The sequence below is a fragment of the Brienomyrus brachyistius genome, chromosome 3 (genome assembly GCF_023856365.1).
Source record: "Brienomyrus brachyistius isolate T26 chromosome 3, BBRACH_0.4, whole genome shotgun sequence".
Lineage (NCBI taxonomy): Eukaryota > Metazoa > Chordata > Actinopteri > Osteoglossiformes > Mormyridae > Brienomyrus > Brienomyrus brachyistius.
Window position 1 is genome coordinate 24,734,072 of NC_064535.1, and position 26,008 is coordinate 24,760,079.

At 42.7% G+C, this 26,008-nt stretch overlaps 2 protein-coding genes across 8 annotated transcripts in view; one reads left to right on the forward strand and one right to left on the reverse strand.

Annotated features, from left to right (window-relative positions):
• LOC125738758 (prestin-like) overlaps nucleotides 1-15,388 on the reverse strand; it is a 30,415-nt gene extending 15,027 nt beyond the window's left edge. The window contains exons 1-3 of one of the 6 annotated variants that reach the window (XR_007396894.1): nucleotides 9,333-9,503; nucleotides 8,446-8,567; nucleotides 7,713-7,912 (exon numbers count right to left, since the gene is read on the reverse strand). Coding sequence is in view for 5 of the 6 variants with exons in the window: in XM_049008051.1 (XP_048864008.1) it covers nucleotides 7,713-7,867 (155 nt within the window). In the remaining variant the exon portion in view is untranslated. Of the gene's footprint in view, nucleotides 1-7,712; nucleotides 7,913-8,445; nucleotides 8,568-9,332; nucleotides 9,504-10,996; nucleotides 11,428-15,258 lie in introns of those variants that run through there. The other 5 variants (XM_049008051.1, XM_049008050.1, XM_049008047.1 and 2 more) reach the window with 5 other exon arrangements.
• Nucleotides 969-25,199, forward strand: LOC125738760 (tetraspanin-33-like). Of its 2 annotated transcripts, none has more exons than XM_049008054.1 (8): nucleotides 969-1,225; nucleotides 19,799-19,856; nucleotides 19,993-20,120; nucleotides 20,579-20,653; nucleotides 21,600-21,695; nucleotides 22,393-22,521; nucleotides 23,422-23,583; nucleotides 23,917-25,199. In XM_049008054.1, the coding sequence occupies exons 2-8, from the start codon at nucleotides 19,808-19,810 to the stop codon at nucleotides 24,016-24,018; spliced, it is 741 nt and encodes a 246-aa protein (XP_048864011.1). In that variant the 5' UTR covers nucleotides 969-1,225; nucleotides 19,799-19,807; the 3' UTR covers nucleotides 24,019-25,199. The 2 variants fall into 2 exon arrangements, with proteins under 2 accessions (XP_048864011.1, XP_048864010.1); XM_049008053.1 differs by lacking the exon at nucleotides 969-1,225 and adding an exon at nucleotides 16,563-17,273.
• The last annotated feature ends 809 nt before the right edge of the window (nucleotides 25,200-26,008 follow it).

The following is a 26,008-nucleotide window of genomic DNA, read 5'->3' on the forward strand; positions in this document are numbered from 1 at the left end:
TGTTCTGCTAATGTAGTAATGTATGAGTACTATTCATGGATGCCAGTTACCAGCACGCACTGCTGAATCGATCATACCCAAATAAAAGACGCCTGCGACATGTGGCCACAATATATACATGTAATAAATGACAAACAAATGCACTCTCAAATGAGGGAATGAAAACATCCACAAATACACAAACACTGATAAATATGGCAGCTATAAATTTACCCATCACAAGCCGTTTTTAATTCACGGCGCGCTTCACTTTGACTGTTACTTTGATTGCTACCCGTGTTACAGCCTTCTAGGTAGATTATGAGCAGGGTAGAAGCTTGTCTCAGAACAAATTATACCGTTCCTTTGTCAGGAAAAAATAAATGTTCTTGAATTATTGAATACCACAGTGCATTACATGATAACAGATTCCCTTTAGACATCAAAGGGTTTTGCAACAGCACCACGAGCACGAAAAACAGCACAAAAAAAGGAGGGATTACGGAGAGGGATTGTACAAAGAGCATTACTGGGTAGAACAACACAAGCGGTTTTAGGGAATGGGGATCTGAGAATATGAGTAATCAGATCCAAAGCTCCGACAACATGTGCCTGCTGGTGTCCTGAACAGTGTGCAAACCTTAAGCAGGAACAATCACGCTGACTGTTCCAGATCAAGCCGAAGTTGATGTAAATATCGCAATGGCTGTGCAGGGCAACACATGGGACAAGTGGCATATGCAGCAGATTGTCTTTTAATAAACTTCAGCAGACGCTGAATAAAATGCCTGCTTTAGATTCAGTGAGTTTTCGAAACGCCTTGTCACTCTTGTTCCGGTCGCCCCTTCTGTTTAGTGTGTAGATGTCCCAGCGAGTCTCAGCCTGCTGTGTATTCCCATGTATTCTGAATGGTGTGACTGGTGTTCCACCTCTCCGTTAAATAACAGGATGTGTGATAGTGGTCAGCCCGTCTAAAGAAGAACTTACTGCTATCGCACATCCTGTCATAGAATCATGATGCTTTGGACTTCAGCTCCATACTCGATAGCTTTCCTTATGTTCACTTCTTAAAATGCCTCATGGACATGTTTGCTGATAAAGAATACATAACTCAACCATCTCCTTATCTGGAAGTGTATTTCTTTTCGCGATTGGGTGCCAGAACCTGGAAGCTGTAGCCCTACTGATCAACCCTACCGCTACGTCCCAGATGACCGACAAACACCAGCCGACTTTCTGAAAGAAGGTGGGGGACCTTTCTTTGTTGAAGTTCCACATTTGGAGATTCTTGAGAGGTTAAAGCAGTTGTGGCAGTCAGGCTCGTACTCACAGGATTACGGGAACCCAAAGGAGATCAGTTCTGCTATGCAATGATATACCTTAAAAATTGCTGATGTACAGCCTGATCAATCTTTGATACTAATTATTCTGGTTCTGTTTATTTACAAAAATACGAGTCTCTTTTGAATTCTGGTGTTTTGGGTTGGGTCTGTTTGGCATTTTTTTCCTTAATCTTGTAGTCATAACTATGGTTCCATTTCGGTCCTGTCCTGGTGAGGTTCTAACTTTGACCATCCTGCTTAGATTTTGTATCTGGTTTCTATTTCGGCTCTATCATCAATCCAGATTTTGATTTTATCAGCACTGTGCTTTGCCTTTAGCCGACCCCTATTACTTTAGCTCTCCCTACTCTCATACTCTTCCTTTCTCTTTTTGTTCTTATCCCCAAACTGTTACACGACTCTCTCTTTTGGGAAAAAACAGGAAAGGATAGTCTGCTATAGAATTCAAGTTAGGTGCAAAATTTGACCGCCCTGGGCCACCTAGCGGCCCAGCTAGATTTAGGTTTAAAACCTACTGGCCTGATCCTACCAAACGCCTAGCTAAGTGGGTTTCACTCACTGAAATAGATAAACAATTCCTTCCTGAGGGTACTTTTGATCTAGATAGGCTAAACGACCTGTAAATTATCTTAGAATCGAATGGCCGCAAATTGCCTAATGACACACAGAGAATTTTCCTTGATTGGATGGTAGAAGCCAATGAAAAAGCTCCAGAATCTAAAAACAAGAGGCAGTTAGAAACTACTAACCTGCTTCAAGAGAAATTACAGCAAACTAACTCAGCCACTTCTAATGTTCTAGTCAACTCACTTCTTCAGCTGGCACCTTATCTAAAGTCAATCCCAACTGAGGACGACTTAACCCAAGGGTGGCATACCTGATCCATGGAGAGCCGGTGTGGGATTTTGGGATGACCTCTCAATCAGCCAGTAATAATGCAGCGGTTCTAAACTCCAGTCCTGGGAATCCACTGTTATTGGCTGATTGAGAGGTCATCCCAAAAAGTCACATTTATGAAGTGTGGTTTGGATGCTAAAAGAGTAAATAATAATTTTACTAAAACTAATAATGATCGATACTTTATTGATCCCCATGGGGAAATTCTGTTTTCACCTTCCCGAACTTGCTCCCTGTAGATGAGAGCAAGCTGGCCATGAAGGGCAGCCACCCATAGTGGTGTCCAGGAAGCTGGGGGATTGGGGGCCTTGTTCAAGGACCGATGACTTTCTGATCACAGGCACAGAGGTTCAGCTCACTGAACCACACGCCGTCCCCGGTAGCCATGCGCTATGTACTTACCATACACAAGGGTTATAACGATAAACAAAAGCACTTCCATAAACTGAAATAAAACAAGATATGAAAACAAAAAATAAATGACAACTAAACAACTAAACTATACATATTGGTTCCGAAACCAACTGAAATAAAATAAAAACAAACGTCAGATACTTCCCGTTATCATTTTAAAATACTATTTAGCTAAAGTAGTGATTGTTTAACTTTGGGCCTCTCCTGTAATGAACCTGAACCATACAAATAGCTAACGGCACCACATTGCGACAATGTGTAGTAGCCAGCAAACTCAATCAAACTTCCATCTATCACTAGAAATAAAATTACCGAAACCTAAAGTAAAATATATGACAACTAGATTTACATCGTTAAAATAAAAACTAAAACTAAACTAGATTTCAAATGAAAATATGAGATGATATAAAAACTAAATTAACAATAATAAACAATAATAACACAGACAAAAACATACACAGTGTCATGACTTGAGAGACAAAAGACTCAAGGGTAGGTGTTGGGGCAAAACCAAGGGGGTTTGTTGAACTTTAGGAATCTTTAAAATCCTGTAGTGAGAAATCATATAAATGCAGGTATTTCAGGACTTTCTCTAGCTGTCAACCACTCTTCAAATCCACTAGCAGCCATTTTTGTTATTATTCTGATAATAGAGGACAGAAAAGGACCAAACATGCAACATTTGGTCCAACTCCTTTCTGACTTCCTGCTACTTTTCTCATGGCCAGTGAATGATCGAGGTTTGAACAGTGAGATGCTAAGAGAGATGCTCACTGGAGTCTCCGCGTTGTAATAAATTTCGAGTGCTGCGTGACCTCCCAATGTGGCGTCCAAGGCCTGCCCCATGACTAAAAATCACTTCACAATCGCCAAGCGCGCTGTATCACTGCCGCGTCCCAGTGAATCAGCCTTAAGTAAGCCGTAGTTCACTAGTTAGCTACTTTCAGAGAGGTGATTCCCATCACAGTACGTGTAGAAGCAAGTTAAAAAAATAAGATGATTAATCTGCAAATAGCCCTGCTCTCCATGGCAATTCAGGCTCGTATCATTTCTGCATATCAACAAACTACAGGCAAACTACAGCATACCCAGAATACCAGGCCCCATTTAGGATATAATACCTGTGCTTCTAAAGAAGGACACAAGAATTAAAAAGGCCCCGTGACCCAAGTCCACTGACTCCTCACAAGAGGAACTCAAATCGACTGGATGATTTGCCTGTGAGTCAGTTCAACCGATAAGTGTAGCTCACTTGGGACTTATAGTTAACTGAAGGCAAAGCCTTGAAAATGCTTGTTGACACTGACACTACTGTTCACACTATTGGTGATTATGTCTCTTTCTGATAACATTATTTCTATGATGGGCATAGCTGGAATTCCGGTTTATAACAAACAGTCCGACCCCATTCTTGGCCAAACAGATCCCTCGTCTTTTGAACGCCAGCTCCTTCTTACACCAGGTAGCAAAGTTAATCTTTCAGGTCATTGCTCGGTGATTAAGGGGAATGCTTTCGTGGCCCAGAGGGCATTCTTCGTCAGGTCCCTGATTCATCACCCCCAACCGCTGAGATCTGGGCAGACACAGGCCACTCCTTTTGCCATTCTCAGTTCTCTACTCTCACTATTCATCATTTCCTCAATCTTTCAGTACTTTCAGAAAAACGATGGGCTTCTCACTCTAGTTATATAGGTATGGAACTCTTCTCCACACTTCTCCACCCCGTAAATGTAAATGCTATATAGGCCTCGCTTATCACCGTTCCCCTGCACCTCTTCCTCAGGCAGTACTCTCTCAGACCTGGGGATGGTGTTGCCCCTGTGGTGACCTTACTGAGGAAACAAGACATTCTAACTACCTGTCCTGCCAGCCACTGTAACACCACAATATTGCCTCTTAAGAAACCAGGTCAGGAAAATGGTGTTTTGTAGAGGATTTGTGAGCTATTAATGATGCAGTTGTTTCCTTTTGTTCTGAACCCAGCCAGCAGCCTAGCTGGCGTACCTCCGGAAGCCGGACAGTCCTCTGTCGTTGACTGACAGAGCGTGCTCCTCTTTGTACCTGTGTACCCCCAGCAGTCATCATTGTCTTGCAGCTCAACAAGTTTGGCCCACATGACCGCGTCCGTTTATAGCAACTCCCGTTTTACCTGAACATAACCTTTTTAACGATGTTGCTGCCCTTCAACTGAGTGCCGACAGTTAAGAGAAAACGGACCTGGGTGGGTGACGACTACAAGCTGCCCTCTGACGGATCGTGGCAAATCCAGGGTGGTCACCTGATGGCGCAGACATGTCTAATTCCCTATCTTGCATGCATGCATCATGGAGGACGATAGTGGGATGTAAAAAAGAAGGATATGCACCAAGGTTCACCTCAGTTGCACAGAAACTACGTTCAAACTATACTATCTGTGAATAAAACGCATGCAAAGCCACGCCTATTACGCTTGGCCTCCTACCAACCGAGTCAATAGGTCCCTTTGAATGTGTCTACATAGACTTGCCTAAGGACATAGCTTATCAACACTGCTGTCATGGGTAGTACATGGTTAGCATATGGTAAGGTTGGTCCGAAGCTTTCGTCACCAGGAAGGCTGCTCCAGAAAAAGCAGCGCAAAAATACTGGCATGGGACTGTCTCCCTAGATTTGGAATCGATAAAATCATTTCACAGCAAGGATGAACTGGGACCAGAACCGTCGCGCGATGATCGGAAAAATCTAAGATCTCAGAACTCCTTTTTCACCTGAAATTTTCTGACGTGACGGACAGGAAAAATGGGGAACTGAAAAACAAGTTTGCAACATTCACTAATGAAACTGGTTTGTCCTGGACTGATGCCCTGTCTACCATGCAAATGGCAATATGCTGTTCCCGACAGGAAGGCAGGCCCTAGCCTACAGAAGATAACCCTGGCTTTCCCCATGCACTGCCCCTCCAGCCCCACAGAAAAACAACACAACCTATATCTGATGGATAACAGGCCGTTGGTTTATTGCCGAAAACCCGCTGCGAGAATAAAGCACGCCCTGACAACACCATAAGGTGACTCTGGACCACACCTTGGAACCTGGTGACAGGGCAATGATAAAGTCATTTGACAGATGCTCTGCACTGACTCCTCCCAAGAAAGATACTTACCAGGTCCTGCTGACAACACACTTTGCTGTGAATAGCACGAAAAAAGTGGACACAGGCCACTTATTGCAATAGAGTTTCAGCACCTGCTAAGGGAAGCTGTTGGATATCACCTCTAAAGGGAGAGTGAAGACTTTTTGGGAGTGAGTATAGTTCTAGTAACCTCAGTGAGCCTATGCTGCCTTCCTGCAACCCAATAAAAGTTCCCCAGAAGACCAGAAGAAAATCAGCATTGAGCTTGACGATCTGTTGGGATACTCATTTTGGTAATTTACTGGCTGAAATTTTGTATTAGCATACAGAACCTATCATTTGCCACACCAGAATTCAGCAACTTCATGAACTGTTGGGTTTCTGAACATATCTTCAGCTAATGTGCAGCCATTCTAGCAATGACAGCACCATATTTCTAAGCTTTTAGTTAATTCTGTTAATCCCCATCGCAGTCAAACAGACATACACAAATTCCCCTCCTGGTATTTCCCCAGTGTACCACTAGAAATCAAAATCCAGCAGGATTATCCCAAAACAAAGCAAAGGTCTGTTACCATTTGACCATCCGATTAGATTAACTTATGTAGGTGAAATAAATGATATATTGATTGCAACTATGGTGAAAAATGTGCAAAATGTCTCCTGAAATTGTAAAAAATCAGTACAGTCAAACTCACCAATTAATATACAGCACCACTATCCAGTGCCCCAGAATGAATGCTATGTGGCCTTGGAATAACACATATTTTGTCTGTGGAAATCAAGCTTTATCACTGTCTATCAAATGGTTGGTATGGCTTGCTTATGTCATCCCGCCATGATACAAACCAGTTCCTTATCCAAGCCGAAAACAAGAAGGGGAATTTCCAAAAAATATCCTCTGCCTTGATTCTAACGTATGGTTCTAATATGGCTATTCAAGAAATTTTACTTCCCCCAGGAGCGTTAAAATAAACCACACAGGAAACTGATGCTCTAAACGCAATGATTACGTTTCGCAAAGTCACGATGCAAAATCGTATGCCATGAAACTTCATTCCTGCTGCAAAAGGTGATAAGTGTGCTTTCATCGTACAGGAATAATACACGTACACTCCTGGTGATTCAGAATCATTGCATAATCTCCCTAAACACATTTGTCAAGTCATCATGAAATTTCACAGCTCTCCCAATCAGGTTTTCGATCTCATCTACTGGACACCAAAAAGCAAAGGCAGCCTTGACAATACTCTGTCTTGTGCAATCTCGGGGCTGGTTATCGTGGTCATCTACTGTATGTGTTTGTCTTCTCTGTCGTCAGTATGTGATAAACTGCTCACTGTCTCTCCCTGGAATGCTTTCTGATCAACTGCAGGCATTCAACCTTCATATTATCAAACATGACCTATGTGAAATGGAAGCAAGATGATTAAGGAATATTGTTTTTCATTAATAATTATGGTGCTGTCTAAACTAGTTTAAGGCCAAAGGGGGGGATTGCGGGAGAAGATTAAAATGTATAGTTTGGCTCCAGTAGGTATGTAAACTGTCTGCCTGTAGTTACTCCTGATGTAGCTGCTGTCTTTGGTTGGTAGAGGTAGATGACCCTCCTATTCTCACCTTTTGTATATTCTGAGAGGTCCACATGCTCATCTCAGGAGGCATGGACAGACAATCATCACACGTCCTGCTATTTCATCATGCTGTGTCTTAGATCCAAGTTGTTTTCAAGCTGCCCACAAGGTTAACCCTAAGAGGACTCCTGGGAATGCTTGTAGATAAAGGATACCTGATTCAACCATCTTCTCACCATAAGTGACCTCCTTCTACACCTCCAACACTGTGACCTTGCCGAGTCACCCTCGCTCACAGCAAGCCGCTTACTGTCAACGGTCATGACATTTTGTTGCCTTTCTTTATTTAAAAACGACGACTGCTCCTCTACGAACTGGAGAGCGCGGACTTACCTAAGTCGTTTGGTCAGCCTTTGAAAGATGGTCTTGGGTCTCTTTCCTTTTTTATGCAGAAGGTGCTTTTCGATGTAACCTTCATTATACACCGGCCGCTCCACGCGATACATCAAGGCAGTGGTAGCATCTGCATCCTGTTTTATAAGTTCCATAACAGGAATACCACACACATGTCAGCGTGGGCCCACCAACGTTCCCTGGAACAAATAGGAGGGCAAACCATATGGTTAAATGGACAATCGCAAAACAAAGTACTCAACTGAACCCCAGCAGGGGTACCGCAATCTAATTAAGATCTATTTCTTAGAGTCACTGAGATCTCTGTCCACTTCGAGATGTGCTTACATTGAGTAAAAGTTTCCAATACGTGCAAATACTTTTTAAGGAATTCAAATATAGTTGATAAGTCACATTCAAGGGTCAGATATAAAGTATACATACTTCAGATAAGTAAACACAAAAGCCTTTGCAAATTTCAATCACTAGATTTATTGCACAATGTATTCAGAAAGTAGACGGATATCTGTCTGCTTCGTTGTACAATGTGTACTCTGATTGTAGCGACAGCAAATGATTTAGGGAAATTTACCGCTGTAAAAGGCAGGCGATCATGATTATTTCACGTCTATCAGCTGACAATGTCAGCATGAAGCCATTTGCAAAAATTCTATCTTCTACACCCAAACTCGTATAATAAATGGACTATCACCTATAATCATTTCTCATTCACCTGAGTAATACACGAAACGGACGCCTGACCGCTCGTTGCCACAGATCCGGAATATACAGGTTGGAAGCAGGAGCCGCTTACTTTATTGAATTAATACCTCGACTTGCGACTTGCGGTCTGATCTGTAGTAAACAAAAATAGTTTAATAGGATAATCCAATCCATTATTTTTATGCATAATGGCTTACCATAAATCGATTTTCTTCCTTTTTTAAAGAAAAAATATTTGCATTTAGTTGTATCACCTCAAATCTTGAATTTCTGACGCACCGAGACCTAAGTCCGCAAACTGATGCGGGAATTATTAACAGTCCATTAATTCAAAATTTACCACAATACAGAAAATTTAAAGTACGTTTCATATTTTAAGTAAACAATTTTCATTAGCGATGTTATTTTTAGATTCACTTCCTGTCATTTTAAAATGAAAAGTTAATGATGTACAATGAAAATGCACAATGAAAAGGTACAATGATGTACAATGAAAAATGAAAGAAAAAAAAAGTTTACGGTGGTTTAAATGATATTGTGATTTTCAGAATTAAATACATTAGCTTAGGTATACGTATTTTGTTAACTATAAAAGTAATACAGCGTAATGCCACTTTTCATTTTAATTATGGTGCAGTGCCAGTTACCTTAAAAATAAGAAGTTATCGAACGTCCTTTATGTAATATTACGCCGGCAGCAATAATTAATTAAAAACCTTGGCTCGATATAACGTGTCATGTGGAATGGACCAGTTGGTACTATAATAGCCAATTTGCGACGAAGGAATACCAAGTGTTATTTGTCGCCTATGCTTATTTGTCCGCTGCCTAACATCGGTACGTAATGAAAACCTCACAAATAAATATGCAGCTGCCAGGGCTGCGTTGATTCCCTACCTTTCCCAGCCCCCGTCAAGGATGACAGCCTGACGCGAATTGGTGAAACGGTTAACGGCGCACGGAACCCCGAGGCTGCAGTTTAGACTCGGATACCCTTTAAGTACATGCGACAGCTGCGGGATCGCGCCCGGAGTAAATAGATACGTCTCATGCATACGTCATTCCCCGGTAGGTTCATGGGACTTGTGTTTCCAGGAGTGCAGCTGAGCAGGAACTACAGCCTCGAGAGACTGAACTGTCATACACGTGTGATTGTGTGTGATTAATGGTGGTTCTATGTGCGTGGTCTTCCGTGTGAGCTCTGTGCGCTTCTTTGTCCTTCGATGATTGCACACAATCCTGCTGCCATATGAAAGATAATATCACAATGATTTTGCTGCTGGCTCAGGTTTATTCAAATAAACCGGTATAATAATCCCGAACGCAACCGAGCGAATAGCATCGGTGTTCTGGGAACGACCTCTGACACACATACTAAGCGGCTGGTCCCATGATAGTAACAAGCGGATTAGAAAATTCCATACAGAAATAAAACTTGGAAAACCTGTGGTTTTATGGCGTACAACCCATATTGGAGCGAACATTTGTAAATAGATACTAAGCTACATAAAATAATTGTCAGAACTTTGTCAGAGCTATGGTATAAATAGTAAATGCAACGACTTTTTTCGGATTTTAGATTTGAAAGTACTGTAAGAAACAGTGACATTAAGTGAAAAAGCTAAGCGAGCCCTCTTGTGGACGTTTATATTATTAACGAACGGTACATATGCAGGCCAACATCCATCCGTCTTCAATAAAGATCTTTTTGGGCAGAACTGGTGCGAGCAAGAGCCAAGCTCCAGAAAGTAAGGCACACCCAAAAAGAGCCAACAATCTATCGTAGGGAAAGGTTTCTTAAAATACATTTATTTATATTTCCGATTCAACAGTCAATGGTATAATTTGAAATAATAAATGGTGAGTAATCTTATGCAGCATTGTAATTCTGCAATATAGTTTCTTAAACAAGCCTAAATTACATTTCTCACTTGTTATTATTGACTCATCTTGTTTTCAGTACATTTTCTTTATAAAACTTTTTTTTTATCATGGGCTATAGGCTATATTCGGTGTATTTCCTGTTGAACTCGAATGAATGCTAACTGTGTAAGGTAATTGGAACGATTCATTATTGTAGTAAAGGGTGTAGAAGGGAGTACTAAGCTGTAAGGCAGTCATCATCGCTACAGGTGAACTTTACTAAATGGGTAGTTCAGAGGTTGTGTCACAATAACAACAATTCTTTCCATTTTAGACAATAAAGCGAGTATAATGTCAGCCGGTCTAATCTCTTTTTATGAAACCAGTAAGCCACCTTTCTCAAACGAACAACATGTGCATGGAACACGGAACACGGAAACAAAAACATCTACTGTTTATAACACAACTATGTCCAACAGCACGTCTGAAACCAGAAACCAAGTTATCATTAATAACTTGAAAGCACATCAACACAATAAGCCACACAAAACAATCATGAAGGCTCATGGGACTCCTTAGAACCAATCACAATCTCCAAATGATTTTCTTATGTCGATGTTTCTCAACGCAGCCCTTGGGGACCCCCAGACAGTCCACCTTTTTGCTCCCTCTCAACTGTCAGGGGATTGAGGACCCACCTAGTCACTGCGTAATTTAGGCGACCTTCCTGGTGGGTTTGGACACTCAGGCCTGCTCTCAAACTCAAAGCTCTCTGTTGGTGCAGCACATGTCACAATAACTCTTTTCACAAACGTCTGCCCTGGTGTGCAGATCTCAGGCAAGCTGGTGCGCCTCTTCCATCAGGTGGGGTACTGCTATGATGTAATCCCGGTCCAGCCAGCTGGGCAGGTGATTGTCTGGGCAGTGGCCATTTAACACATTCGCTGGCGCATGAAGCTTAAGTTCCATCATTAGTGCAGTGGGCATGCAAATGGAGGAAGAGACGAGTCAGGTGCAGGTCCCAGTCCCGCTGACGGCAGTCAGTAAGCAGGGTGAGCATGGTGCTCAGAGCCAGTTCCTTTACAGTCACAAATAGGTGGTCCGATCTTCCCAATCAGCTGCACATGTCCTACAAGAGGAAGAATTTAAAGTTACAGCCCCGGTCACTGTACACCTGAGCTGGGCTCCCAGATCTGGTGAAAATCTCTGCACCTGGTGGTTGATGGTCTGGGACCATTTATGCCTCGGCCCACTTTGTGAAATAGTCCATAGCCAAAATGACATTTCGTTTCCTTCCATTGAGGGCAGGGATTGGGCCCAGGATGTTGACTCTGCACTAGCGGCCCAACCTGATGAAGGGGTGCCCTTGAATTACCCCGTGTTCCCCTCTTCATAGTGCACACATCGGATCGCAAGCAGAACTACGCGACAATGAGTCCTGGCTGAGGTCATAATAAAAGGGTTTAGCGAGTCAACTCTTGGTGACACCAAAATGGTCCACGCCCATTGAGTCAGGGAGCAACCAGAGAACTTGTTCCTAGAGGGCCTCAGAAACCACAATCTGCAGTCACTCCTCGTGCTACGGAGTAAATAGTATAGGTATAGGTATAGGTACCCATCACATGGCCTCCTGTCTCTTGGTGACCTCACTGCGAAGCGCTAGCATACGATCATTGACCTGACCCCACTGCAGCTTTTCAACGCCCATTCGCATGGAAGCTGACAGGTTGACAGGTTACTGCCAGATCGCATGCGTCAAAAGAATAGCCCTGCAACATCTCCACCTAGGAGGTCCCAAGTCTTCACTGGTGATGCAATAGTTCAGCTTCTGCTAGCTTAGAGAGTAGCTGAAATATGCGATCATCTTCTCGTCATTATCGAGTGGCAAGTTCAGAATTGCGCCAAGACCTACATCACTGATGTCAGTGTCAAGGATGCAAGGAGTGGCTGGAACAGGCAAGTCCAGAAACTGGGTGTGGATGATGCAAACACTGAGCTAATTGAAGAAGCCCTGGATTACTCAAAGTGTCAGGCTTTCTCTGTCAGGTCATGCAGGGGTCAGGCAATGTTTGAATATCCCTGGGTGAAGTGGCAACTGTATTAAATCAGGTAGAGGACATTGCAGACTTGCAAGACCATTTTCAGGACTGGCCAGTCCTTTCTCCGCATTTACCTTGACAGGTACCCATTCTGTCAGACTCCAACGTCTGCCCCACGGAGATTGTCTGCTTTCTCATAAGATGAGATGAGAGAGATGAGCCAAAAGATCTTTAGCAGGAGGAGGGTGCAACTCCTGGCATGAACGTTGAGGTAGACTATGCTCGGTCAAGGGGGTAACTCACACAGATCCTACTTGATCAGTTTTTCAAATGTGGTTGGGCTGTTGCTAAAGTCAAATGGCTCCTGTTCAATTGCGAAGGCTGCTTATGAGCCGGCAGTTTCAGATAACAGGTCCAGTGAGCTGAATCAGGCCAAGCTGGAAAGCTGGCCTAGAGTGTCACCAATAAGGGTTGGAGCTAACGAGTCTCTTCTGATGACTACATTAAGCTGCTGTTACTCCTTACAGACCCTGGGAGCCTTATCCTTCTTCCAGGGTAAGACTTCAGGTGATGCCCAAGAGCTGCCCGAGAAGTTGATGAGCTCAGCAGTGGCCAACTCCTTAATCTTGGCTACAGTTTCCGTCCGCAGTGCCATTAGAAGTCGAAGTGCTGTCTGACAGACAGGAGGTGGATCTCCCGTGCTATTTTCATGACTCAGCAAATGTGTAGCAATCGTCTGCCACCATTCACTTCACGGGAGGACTGCCAGGCTGTCTCAGACTAGCGGTGGATCTAGTATCCCTCGGTTCCCGTATGTGTCACAGTGTTGGGAAGGTGCCCCTGGCGCTTTCACGTCAGAGCGGCTAGCGTTTCACATTCACTGGCCAGGTCTTTCTAAAACTGGCACTCTAGGCTAGCAGCTAGGAAGGGCCAGTGCGGTGAGCAACCGACAGGGATCTCCTAAAGAAAAATAGCATGCAGTGCTGCTCCTTTCATGGCTGCTGCCAGCTGTACTGCATTTGCAGTGTGATCTCATCCAGCCAGAGTGGGCACTCTTTCATACTGCCTGAACCAAGCCTTCCAAGTGGTGCTGTCCAAGCATTGTACCTTGGGCAGACCTGCGGAGATGACCAGCGGGATGACGGCTGGTGCAGACATCATTCTTGGGGCAGGTTGCTAAGTAGTGATTCATAACTGCTCTATCAACCACTGCGGGTCACTCAGCTAGCAGACTATCTGACCACGAGACTCCAGGAGAGCTTACAAAATGAAATGAATTAAAACTAAAATTTCTCACAAATTGCAAGGTCTGGAACCATCAACTCGTGGTTTTAAATGAACCGCCTCATTACTTTCACTTATAAGAATTGTAATAAAACGTACTTAATCTATTTAACAATGTACTCTAATGCATAGTTTTAAGTATCTCAACAAAGGCAAAATCCAATAGTCCTGTTAAACACATTAAGATACTGAACACTGCAACTTGAGTGTGACATCTTGTCACAATACAATACACAATAAAACATTCATTATAATGGGTGCCACTTTACAATAAGGTTACCCTTATAAAGGGATTATGAATGGTTTATAAGCAGGTTATTAATTAGGTTGTAACACTTTGCAAATCATTAATAAGCAATTATAACCAAGTTATACCACAGTTTTCTTATTATTAATGAGTTACTACCATTTATAAGTGGAAAAGGGGATCCTTATTGTAAAGTGGTACCTTAGAATGCATGCATCTCAACACGCGCTTATAGTATAATGTATATACTTATAAGTAACAGGCCAGGAAGGTACTTAGTAAATATTAATGGGACATGGTCATGCTCCTAGAATGAACCAACTAGGGTTGAGCAAGATTTGCTTATAGTGTGTCTTAGTACAAGATCCATAACCTCCAGGCTGCCATTTTAAATTTGTTGTTTTCCAACATATTGATGCAGCTGTATCTTTTAAGAATTACCTTAACTCTGCCTAAATTCACATGTTGTGCTGATTAGCTTGTTTGTACTAAACATGCAAGCGTAAAAACCTGCGACGAGTCTGTTCTGAACCTCACTGTAATCAGAATGAAGTATTTACAGCCGCCACATTCCAAATGTTTTGCTTATGAACATTGTTGTTTATGTACGCTGCGCTGAAGGTTTGCTTGCAAATAACTATGACCGCATGAGGGCAGTCATCTGCAAGTAAACCACTACATGAAATGCGAGCGCGGACTGGAACTGTAAATATAGCAATGATTGGTAGGGAATTATGGGAACAAACAGCAGATGATCAACCCCATCCTCAGGTCGGTTGGCTTCACCATGACTCTTGGAACAAGTTGGATTAAAATATAAACATGCTGACAATCATCTTTTGCAAGGCTTTCAAAACAACCAGTGCTTGTCTTTGAACAATGCTGCCACACTTCAACCTCACTATTGAATCTAGCAAACTGTGAAGATTAGACGGCCGACCATGGCTTTCTAGACAAAGGTGTTACGAAGATGATTTCAGTGATTAATATTTAGAACCAGGGTGTCCTGGGGGGGCCGGAGCCCTGTGTAGCTCCATTCCCTGTTCCAGCACAAAGTATTCAGCTGGGTGATAATTAGCACAAAGAGCTGAATCAGGTGTGTTAAATGATGGGAAACCCAAAAATGTGCAGGGCTCTGGCCCCCCAGGACTGGAGTTTGACTCCACTGACTTAGAATCATGCACCAATGCCTGTTTAATCTGCTACTTTTCAGACTTTAAGTCATAGTCTTAACTGACTCCTATCACATCAAAAAATTCATTCGAATTAACAAGAAGCATTAATAAGATTTACTGAATTGAGAAATAGGTAGTAGTTCCTCATCTTGGACCGTGTCCCTGTGTGACAAGGTTCATGGTTTTGTCAAGGATAACAGAGAGTACACCCTTACCTTATTTCCACCGTGCCATTCGTTTTTGAGAGTGGACATAGTCAGCTATGTAAAAGCTCAAAACGAAAATAAAAATAACACACTTCTTCTACCCAGCCATCAACAGTACTAGCAGAACCGGAGCAGCCAGTGACGAAAGGGCTAAAAATCAGATATCAGCAACCACCAATGTGACTTTCCGTGGATGGGAATGCTATGTGCAGATGACTCATCTGCAAGGAAATGCTAAGAACCGTAACAATCTTGTCAAGTAAGCCAGCCAGGCAACTTGAAACAAAGTCTCTGGAATGTAACACTAAAGACACTTCAAGAGAGTGAAATCACAAAATCAGAACCAGGGGGGACTGTGTCTGTGATTGAATTGAACCGAGTCTCAAAATACTCCCAAAATAATATAGCTTCGAGTGAAAAATTTGGCTTGATTTCATCTAATTTATAATTAATGATGCCAAACTTAAAATACTGTTTCAAAATGTTTTTTTTTTCATTAATTTTCGGCAGACCATTTTGAAAAATTCTTCCGTAGTTTGTATCAAAAATGGCAAGGTCATGTAACTGCACTGTTGAATGCTCCATTGCATCATGTTGTTTGGAAACGATTTGGCTTGATATGGTGTAGAAAAAAATGTAGCGCAACCTGATGATCCGGGATGAGGACATGACTGAGAAACACGCAATTAAAAGGGACCACGCTGGCTTACATAAAAGCAGACCCACACGTCAATTCTATTTTCAAATGTCGCGCTAAGGGCACGGGAATTCCTGTGTCTACTTGCCTGAATCTAATATTTGTTACGATGGTGGGCTATGATCACGTGGTGCCACCCTGTACAAAACCGTATCTCAGATCGCTGCACTATGAATGGGTGCTACCTGACATGATAACCTGATTTGCCACACCTTCAATTTTTTATTTTATAACGCCTGTCTAAATCTGAACTCTTTGCGTAGCTTCCTGACGTCTCCGCAGTGGTGTAATTAATGTAGTCTTTTTTTTCAATTCTGAGCCTGTCTGAACTAGTGTACCCTTGTACACCTACCCTTGATTTTGATTTGTGTTTTAGACTTGTAGAATAATCTGGGCTTGGCGTTCCTGTGTTTTCGCAACAGCATTTATAAGCGACTAGAAATCGAAAGTTTTTTTAATACCATAGGCCTGTTAAATTCTTCCCGTGTGTCTCAAAGACAATGCGCCGTAACGATTATAGGGGAAAATAGCCTTAGTGAGTACCTCTTTTAATGACCCGCCCCAAAGCACTATTTGGCCACCAGGTGTCGCTGTAATCCAATGTTTCGAACGATCGAATCTTTTTCACTAGTCACGGTTATTTGACGAAACTTGGTCTACACCCCAAACAAAAAACCAAAAAACAGGAATGATCTGTATTCCAAGTGCAAAACCAACAATCGTTAAAACATAAATTGTCATACCACTTCTGTTTCCGCATAATCTGTCTTTTTTTTTTTACATGTGAGTGTTTGCCTGCGCTGCCCACGCTCCCGTACTACTGACTCTGCACATGGGCAGACTCAAAATATGCATAAAATTTTCAGATCGCCTGTCGAACAAGAAAAAAACAATCGTAATACGCCCTATTTAATGTGCAAAAGGAAATTATTTTAAACTGTGAAATACATTTTTGGGTTCCACGGCACGGATTTTTGGTCTCATTTAAACGAACTCTACAACGACTAAGGGAACGCCTACTACTCATTGATACAGTGGCCAAGTAAAACCTCGCAAGAACGACCAAAAAAGCGCTGTTAGGTTCGATTCTTTTTCTGCGATTGTTTTTAAACATTTACACAGCATTAATCTGTGCACCAGGTTGCGGATGTAAGGTATTCTTGTGTAACTTTTAGTTAAAGTTCGGAGACACTGGTTGCTGTTAAACAAGAGATCAATAAAAAGTTGGATCATGGGGAGAAGACAAGCACGGCGGAAACACGAGGATTTTAGTTTTGTTAGCCCTTTTGTCAAATATTTGCTCTTCATTTTTAACATGATATTCTGGGTAAGTTTTTCCCCTCCCTTCACTTGTCATGTTTTGCTTTGAGGCGTGAACGTGTGTATGCTGCTTTGGTTTTTTTTCTACGTCATCGTACAATTTTTGTAAACTTTATTCTCCTACGGACAAGCATGGAAAATGTCGGGAGTCGTTCTTCGTCATAGCTGGTTCCGATTGCGTTGCTCGTTTAATAACATGGAAAATAAAAACATAGTTAATTATTGTACTAAAAGACATTTTGACGAATGTTGCTTTTTTCCACGAGTATCCTAAGATTTTTCGTGGTTTGCTTTTTAGAGGACAATGCACTTCTTATGATGAAATCCTCTAATATCGATTGAATGCCCGGAAAATCAGTGTAGAGGAAGAATATTAACAATAAGTTGGGTCTGTGTGAAGGACACCTTAATGTCTTCCTGCATTGTACTTTACATGCTAAACAACTTTCACTAGTTTTTTTTTACTGCATGGTTGCCAAGCAACCAAAGCTTCATTTATTCATATGCTGATGGTTTAGCTGGGCTTTGTGCATTGTGGGTCCGGTGTTTTCCTTTTTAGGATCGGACCGGCTCCCATTGAAACCCTTTTTCAATAATTCAGGCTGGCGCTCTTGCCCGGCTACTTGTCTGTGTTGTCAAGTGTAAAATTCTTTTTTAAGGGTTAATTGCACGTAGTCAGTTTAACGTTCCAGATTCCTTGAGTCTTAAAGAATAAACAGAATGTACACCAAACGGTTTAAAATTTTAGCATGAAAACGTATGCGTCCATTAATTTTCTTTCTCATCTCTCTTATTTGGGACTTGTGGATGGAAACGTATTGTTTCTGTAACATTCCAAGGCACAGCAGTGCACATCTGTGGTAGGAAAACAGTCAGTGCCTCATTTTTATATCCTGTGTTCTCACTGGGGACAGTTCTTTGTTTGAATTGCTGTGTGTGGATGAACTGGGCCAAAGTCAAAGAGGAATGCAATTTCTCATCTGCAGAGCTGGGAAATTCAGGTGCAGAGAATAAAAGTCCAGAATGGGATTTTGTTTCAACCAACCAGTTGAACATAAAGAGTCACAGTCACAGAGTACTCAGCTTGTCAGTTGAAACAAAATCCCGGTCTGGACTTTTACTCTCTGGACCTGAATTACCGAACTCTGGTCATCTGCGTGTGGTTTTGTTATTCATTACACTGCATAAACCATACCCCGCTCCAAGATTTAAGGCCCCAGATTGATCAGAGTGTTTTCCGACTTTTGTTATATTTGTTAATTAAACATATATTGTAATTATATGTAATACCCCATGCTCCAAGGCAGGTCCTATATCTTGGTTAAATAGTAACAATGTGAGGATTGAAAATTATCCCATAATACTGTTTATGCTTGGCACTTTGGCCAGGTCATCCTGGCCTCTGCTCATTCATTCCGGGCCCTGAAGGCTTTTTATAAGGGGGGGGGGGGATCTGGTTACCGGTTACTGTTTCTAGGTCTGCTCTCAAAGTGAAACACAGTGCTGTGTAGATGTTTAACCATAGTTTTCTGATTTGTTTTTCTCTAATAGCTACTTTTAAGATACCTTTGTCCAACTTAGCTGGCTTTATAAAACAATAAATGTGTGCATTTTTTGTCATATATTGAAGCAATCCCTTATCTTCCATACTACATGGTACAATATGCAGACTGTTCTTTAGCAAAAAACCTATTTATATGCACTTGGTGGCTTTATTATCATTTTGATTATGAATTTGCACCTAAATATTAAGGGGGTATCCAAGAGTGACTAGGTTTTCCTGAGTAGTGCTCCCTTTCCATTGTACATGGCTACCAGAGTTTGTTTTACCTCCCTGATCATTGTAGTATCTAGCAGAGAACAGGTTTTTGTGAAATCTATCCTCTGCTCTTTTTGTTTGACTTAAAAGGGGGCTTCAGTTCATGGGTAATGGACACTGAGGGTCCCATTGAGTTCCTGTTGCACAACCTGCAGGAATTGTCTAGGCACTTGGGAAGAAGTTGATGCATTTTGGGACTAACAGGTGGCGCAATCTTTATTGGACTGATGCTCTGTTCCTTTGGAATAAGGCACTTAAGGTTAGAGGGGATATATTGTTAAAGTCTGTAGGAGGAAGATAATCGGTCATTCAATCATTATCCTACAAATTCCTAGAAAAGTGAGTCTTGGCTTTTCTTTTGGCTTTAATGACCAGTCCATAGTAAAAGGCTTTCTAATCATTTCTAATTAATTTAAAATAGGCGAACTCTATTACTGGAGAGGGTCGTCTTGGCATCATCCAAATCCATGAATTTTTATGCCAAAAAATTCTGAGGAATTGCAGTCAGTTGTTCTAGTGTCTAGTACAGTGTTTCCCAATCAGGTCCTCGGTGAGCTCCGATGGTCCACATGTATTTACAAAAAAAATATATATGACAGGAAGCTGGAAGAGAGAAAAAAATCGGCTGTCTGTGGATCCCCAAAGACCAGGTTGGGAAACTGTGGTCAAATATGATATTTACACTGAAGATCAGCGCTCTTTCTCTTTCGAAGATCATCTCCATGGTGATGATGCTGATGGGTGTCTATGCCCGAGTAATGAAGCACGCAGGTGAGTCGTTTGCTACCTGAATACACTGAGAAGTATTTTAGGTTGTGAATTCTGAGAAGGAGAGGGATTTTCAGCTGCTGTGCTCTGTGCTGAGCCTCGCCACACGCCCTTTCCGTCTTTCTGCGTCCCACTGCAGAGGCTGCCATGGCCTGTCTGGCTGTGGACCCCGCCATCTTGGTGCTGGCTGTGGGAGCGCTGATGTTCCTCATCACCTTTTGCGGCTGCGTCGGATCCCTGCGCGAGAATGTTAACCTGCTGCACACGGTCAGCAACTAAGGGCACGGGCAGGATGCAGTGGGACAAATGATAGCCAGTTGCCTTATGCTTTGCTATAATTACAGATAATGCTTTGCATAGTAAGTCAGCGAAAGAGTTATTAGTTTGAAAATGTTCTTTCTTGACTGGGCCCCTTACATTTGTAATACAAATATAGTGACTTTAAATTGCATCTTTTTGCGCAGCTTGACATCTTACACAGATTGAATGTCTGCATCCAGTGTACTGTTACATGGACATTAGTTGCCAGCTGCCTGTGTTTTGCATAAGCAATGTACGTCATGTAGGCTAAACTGCAGGACATGACAGGTACATTGCAGGTGGTCAGTGTGAGCCGTCCTCCATATTAAGGTAAGGTAATTAAGCCCAAATGTATTACCTCTTCTGTTGTTATGCTCACCAGGAAGCGCAGTGGGTGAATTATGTATTCTCTCTTCTTTTTCCAGTTCTGCGTCTGCCTGACTATTGTCTTCCTCATGCAGCTGACTGCTGGAGTCCTCGGCTTTGTCTTTTCAGACAGGGTGCGTCTCGGAATGGTGCTGCGGGGGGGGGGGGCTTTGTAGACAGTGCTGGATGCTGAAATTCTAGGAACATCACTACTACTGGGACACTTGAAGGTTCCCATCCTAAACTGCGGCAGTGATATGGTCAGGTGTAAATCCACATTTTAAATTCTGTGCGCTGGTTTGTGGAGCATTTGCAGGCGCACTTGTCAAACGAACTGGACTTTGGGGGTCAGACTTGCTCAGGCACGCTGTGGATTGGCTGATGTGAGTGCACCCTAAGTAAAGGAGGACATCTCCGTCTGGCTTGGGGGGGTGGGGTGTATCAGGGTGGAAAATGGCAGCAGCAGTTTCCTGTTGGTCATTAAACCACAGCTGGCTGGCCTCTCTTGGGAGGAATGCCGGATTATTTGGATGAACGTTTGATACTGTCATTCTAATGCAAACCTAACTGGCCTTATTTATTTCAACAGCATGTTACCTTGAGTGTGCATGGACCGTCTGATGAGGGGGAGGGTGAAGATGTTTATGTACCACAGATATGCTCTTGTCCTCTTCATATAAATCCAGCTTTAGGTGAACTCTAGGTCAAGTAGTGCAGCAGCTTCGGAATAGAAGAGAGAAGAGCTCTGGGAGCCACATTGCGGTTAGCGCAGCTTAACTGGCAGGCCGATGCCTTTGGCTCCATCTGCTGGCGGTGATGTGCACTTACAAGAGTACTGCTCGCAGAGAAATCACATTGAATGACTCACAACCTATTTTAATCCATGAAGCTTTTGCTTCTTTTGTTAAAGCCAACTTTTGGTTTTGGAACTTAATGTAAACGAGTTGTTTTATGAACCCAGTTTTCTAATTGGGAACCAATAGGAGTTTACAGTAAGGCAGTAGGGTGAATTCATAGTAATACATTTTTATTATTATTTTTTTTCTCCTGAACATAATTGCCTTTCCCTGACTCCCACAGGCCCAAGGCAAAGTCAGCGAGTTCATAAACAATGCCATCGTTCACTATAAAGATGACCTGGAATTGCAAAACCTTATTGATTTTGGTCAGAAGGAGGTAATTTGTTGCTGGATTCATAATCATATATGAATGTGCATGTGATTCAACTCTACAGATCCTCTGGCCCTGTTTACACTTGGGTTTAAAATGCGTCTTGGGCGATTAGATCCGAAATAGACAGCCGAGACGCGTCGCCGTTTACGCCTGTGTCTGCTGTGCGTCTCCAAGGCGTCCAGCTGACCACTTGCGTTCAGATTTCATTACCACCTAGGTTATTTCTCCTAGAAGGTCCAAACACTCCGCGCACAGTTATCCCCTTGGCAGGGAAGCATCAGAACACATTTACCGTTTACACTGCAAAAGATATGTGGTGAAATGCATCCTGGACCAGCTCGGCAAGTGGTTTGAGTGATTGGATCACAGTGCATCTTGATTCATTTATATTTGTATTTAGCGCTGTCTACTTGCGTCCTGATTGCCCAAGACCCAAACAAGGCCTCTGTCACCTTAGTTAAACAGCCATGTTCAAATGTAATATTTGCGCATGTCATGTGGTTGCAAAGCTGTCAGTGATGGGTGGATTAAGATTTTGAAACCCGTGTGGGATGAGATTGCGATTGCTGGGTAATCATGGCCCAGTTTGGCAAAACTGAGGAGACTTTCTAGTCAGACATAACTTATGATACATCTGTATATTTCAGTTTAATGGGGTTTACCTAAACACCGGCTATAACATGGGTCTCTCTCACCCCAGTTTAACTGCTGTGGTGGCGTCTCCTACAAGGACTGGTCCCTAAACATGTATTTCAACTGCACCCCAGAGAACCCCAGCCGAGAGCGCTGCTCCGTGCCCTTCTCCTGCTGCCTGTTGCCCAAAGATGAAGTATGAGCCTATGCAGTCTCTCCCGATTGCTTCACAAGTCTGTAATTCTGCTCTGCCTCTGTCAGTTTGCCTTTCTGCCACCGTGTGGCAGCGTTAAGCAATGAATGGAATATTTCCCAGACTATTCCCTCACAAATGTTTGTGTGTGTGTGTGTGTGTGTGTGTGTGTGTGTGTGTGTGTGTGGGGGGGGGGGGGTTTGCATGGATCACATTTGAGGACCAAATTGTCCCCAAAGTGTAGTAAAACCTGAAATTTCCCTACTTTTGGGGACATCTTTTAAGGTCCCCCTTTGGATAACCTCAGTTTTATAAAAATCTGTGAATGCAATCAAAAAAGTAAAAACGTGTTTGGGTTTGTTACTAATGGTTAAGGTTAGGGATGGGTGGGGGTTAAGGGTGTCGTTATTGGGATTAGGGTTTTTCCCATAGAAATCAATGGACGGTCCCCATTTAGATAGGTACACCCACTTGTGTGTGTGTGTGTGTGTGTGTGTGTGTGTGTGTGTGTGTTTTAAGGACCTCGAAAACATCTTAGAGAGCGAAGGTTTTCAATGCACAAGCACATTTTGTTAATGTGTACTTCAGAATTTTTGTGTCTTATGTCTTAGGTTTCATACATATTAATTCATAATTTTATAGTTTATTTAGCAGATTTTTTATCCAGTGAGACACAGTTGAGGAAGCAGGGATAGACAGTGCCTGAAACAATTGCGGTTAAGGGCCTTGCTTAAGGGCTCGGCAGTGAAAACACTCTGTCACTGGCTTCCAATCACGGTCCCAGCGTCCTAACCCACTGATCAACACACTGTCCCCATGTGGCTGTATGTATATAATGTTACATTCCAGGGCTCTCCTGCATAGAATGGTAAAGTCTGTCGTGTGCTGCCTACGTTCTTCAAGGCGATCGTAAACACCATGTGTGGACAGGGGATGCAGGATCTGGACCAGCAGCAGGCCAGTGTCTTCATCAACACCAAAGGCTGCATTGACAGCCTGGTCACCTGGATCCATGACAACTTGTTCCTGTTGGGTGGTATTGCAATGGGCCTTGCTATCCCCCAGGTAAGAACACACGGAAGGTTACGCTGCAGTATTCTCTCCAGTTGTCAAACTTGTGGAAATGGCGCCATCAAGAGGCCGCAGTGGGGTATTACTGGATCTTTGGCATAAAATGAGGGCTTTTAGGGTTTTGTGACTAATAATGTTCAAAGACGGGCAGTTCTATCAATTATTCTTTCTAGCAAGGCGGGTATTTGCAGAGTTCTGTAGAAGTGCCATCTTGTAACCTTCTGGTTCCAAGTCCAGGTTTTGTGACAGCAAACACCCCCACGGCACGACCATCCCATGCTTGGGTCACCCCTGACACCGACTGTTTCCTGTGCTCCCCATTTGCAGCTAGTGGGCATCCTCCTGTCCCAAGTCCTGATCAACCAGATTACAGACCAGGTCGAGCTGCTGCAGTACAACGTCCAGCACCGCTCTGATCCGTGGCAGTGAGAATGTGCCATGAGGAGGATGCCGATGCGGTATCCTGTGCTGTCATTCCTGAGCCTGGACTGAGCTCCTCAGAAGAACATGTACCTGAGGGAATATCCCTTTGGGTATAAGGGCCAAGCCTTGCGTTATTGAGTCTTAGGAGACGTGAAGGCATTGGTTTACTTGGAAAAGAAGAGTTTGTTGTACTGCTTATGCTTTGGCACATGCCGAATATCTGCTTGGAACTAGATATTTATTGGTATTTTATACCTGGCTCAAGACCATGGAGGCAGTGATGTGGACAGAGACATAAAGGAAGGCTGGAGTTTCCCCCTTAGGATCATTTTCCTGCATTTCTTCCAACACGCATGGAAGTCCATGTCCTGCCTGGAATGCTACATCCACTGGAAAAATCTAGGATTCAACATTGGGAAAAGATGACTATAAGATACAGTCGTGTGTAAAAAGGTTTAGGCAGCCAAGGGAAATTAAGTTTAATCAATATTCATGTTGGTGTAAAAATTGGCTGTTATGCCTGACAAAGTGTGTTAGCCTAGCCGTTTGAGAACCTCACTGGAATTTTCAGCAACTATCCAGTGCACTCATGTACTTTTTGACTTGGCCACTAGAACACCTCATATAATTAATCAGTATCACACTGATGTATCTCACTGACTGAGCTGGTGGTGAAATTTAATAAATACTTGGAATGGCTGAGGTGCCCCTGAGGAGAGGTTTGGGAACTAAAGCGATGTTCATCTAGCCATCCAGCAAGATATCTGTGAGTTTTTGGAGAAAGGAAGACATTATTACGAATTTTTATTGTTACTCTTAATTTGCATATGTTCTACTGTCAAATTGTGTTTTTGTTCTGAGCAGAAGTGCCATTACCACCCAGATAAACAGCTTTAAACATTTCTTTGGACTGCTTAAGACTTTTGCACAATACTGTACACTACAGTAAGACTGGCTTGATTTTTTTTATACGTTTCTGCTTTTTCACACTTGTATTCATACAGTAGTTCATGAGTATGCAGGGTTATAATTGTAGTTTTGGGCACAATTACAGAGTCATTTACTGAAACAGCATTTAATGGTGATTGTGTTGATTTTAAAAAGTTGTTTATTTTTAGTGTTAGTTTTGCTGATATTCAGTCTTTATGAATACACATCTTTTCTCAATAAATTTTGATTTTGTAACATATGAGAGTTTGCCTGGTCCAAAGCAGCACATGTGAGTTGAACCGCTGCTGTTTAGCGGCTGCAGTGCTGATCTTGCTGCAGAAACATGCACTAATAAAGGATTTCCTCTGGGAGGAACAACCGAAAGGCGTGATTTATAATAAACACATCTTAACTTCTGGGATACGTTGCGTAAATCCAGTGTGTTTACACTGGCAAGCTCTTCCCACAGTGTTTACTCTCGTCCTCTTGGTCTCGTGCGCATGATCGTGCCGAGCTGTCATCCGCAGTTACAGGACTGTTTAAATCACAACAACTCCAGTCTAGGTTGCAGGAAACATAATACATATTAAAAAACATGTAAACAATGGTACTTGTTATTGATTTTTCAGATGGGATTACCGGGGCTGTAGGAAGGAACCATTAGGTAAATGTGATATAGAGGGTTTTTAGAGGGGTCTGGCCAGCATGTACTAAAGGTAGTGTAGAGTTTTGTGTTGTATATATCATATTAAACAATTTAAGAGTATGTTGCAATTAATCAATTTCGATTGGCTGTCCAAGGCCCAATCACCTTCCGGCTACAGGTCCACCATCTTGGACATGAGCACACATGGCAGACTGTGGTGAACCATCGTCCTGGTTCTTGGTTTTCTGTAAACACAGTAAGTCTTTACAGATGCATCGGTGGCGCTGTGCACGTCTACGATGTGTCTCTATCCATCCCTCAGTCTTCTTGTGCCAATTAAGTAAACAAATTAGCGTAATGGAGTATGTGCCATTGAGCCCTACTGTAACACCTCATGCAGGGCGTATTGGTGCTTTAGCT

Excerpts from the sequence above, each read along its gene's own strand:
- LOC125738760 (XM_049008053.1), top strand. The coding sequence starts at position 17,178 with ATGGGGAGAAGACAAGCACGGCGGAAACACGAGGATTTTAGTTTTGTT. Across the intron at positions 19,857-19,992 it reads CCGAGTAATGAAGCACGCAG|AGGCTGCCATGGCCTGTCTG; the intron begins GTGAGTCGTTTG and ends GTCCCACTGCAG. Across the intron at positions 20,121-20,578 it reads ATGTTAACCTGCTGCACACG|TTCTGCGTCTGCCTGACTAT; the intron begins GTCAGCAACTAA and ends TTCTTTTTCCAG.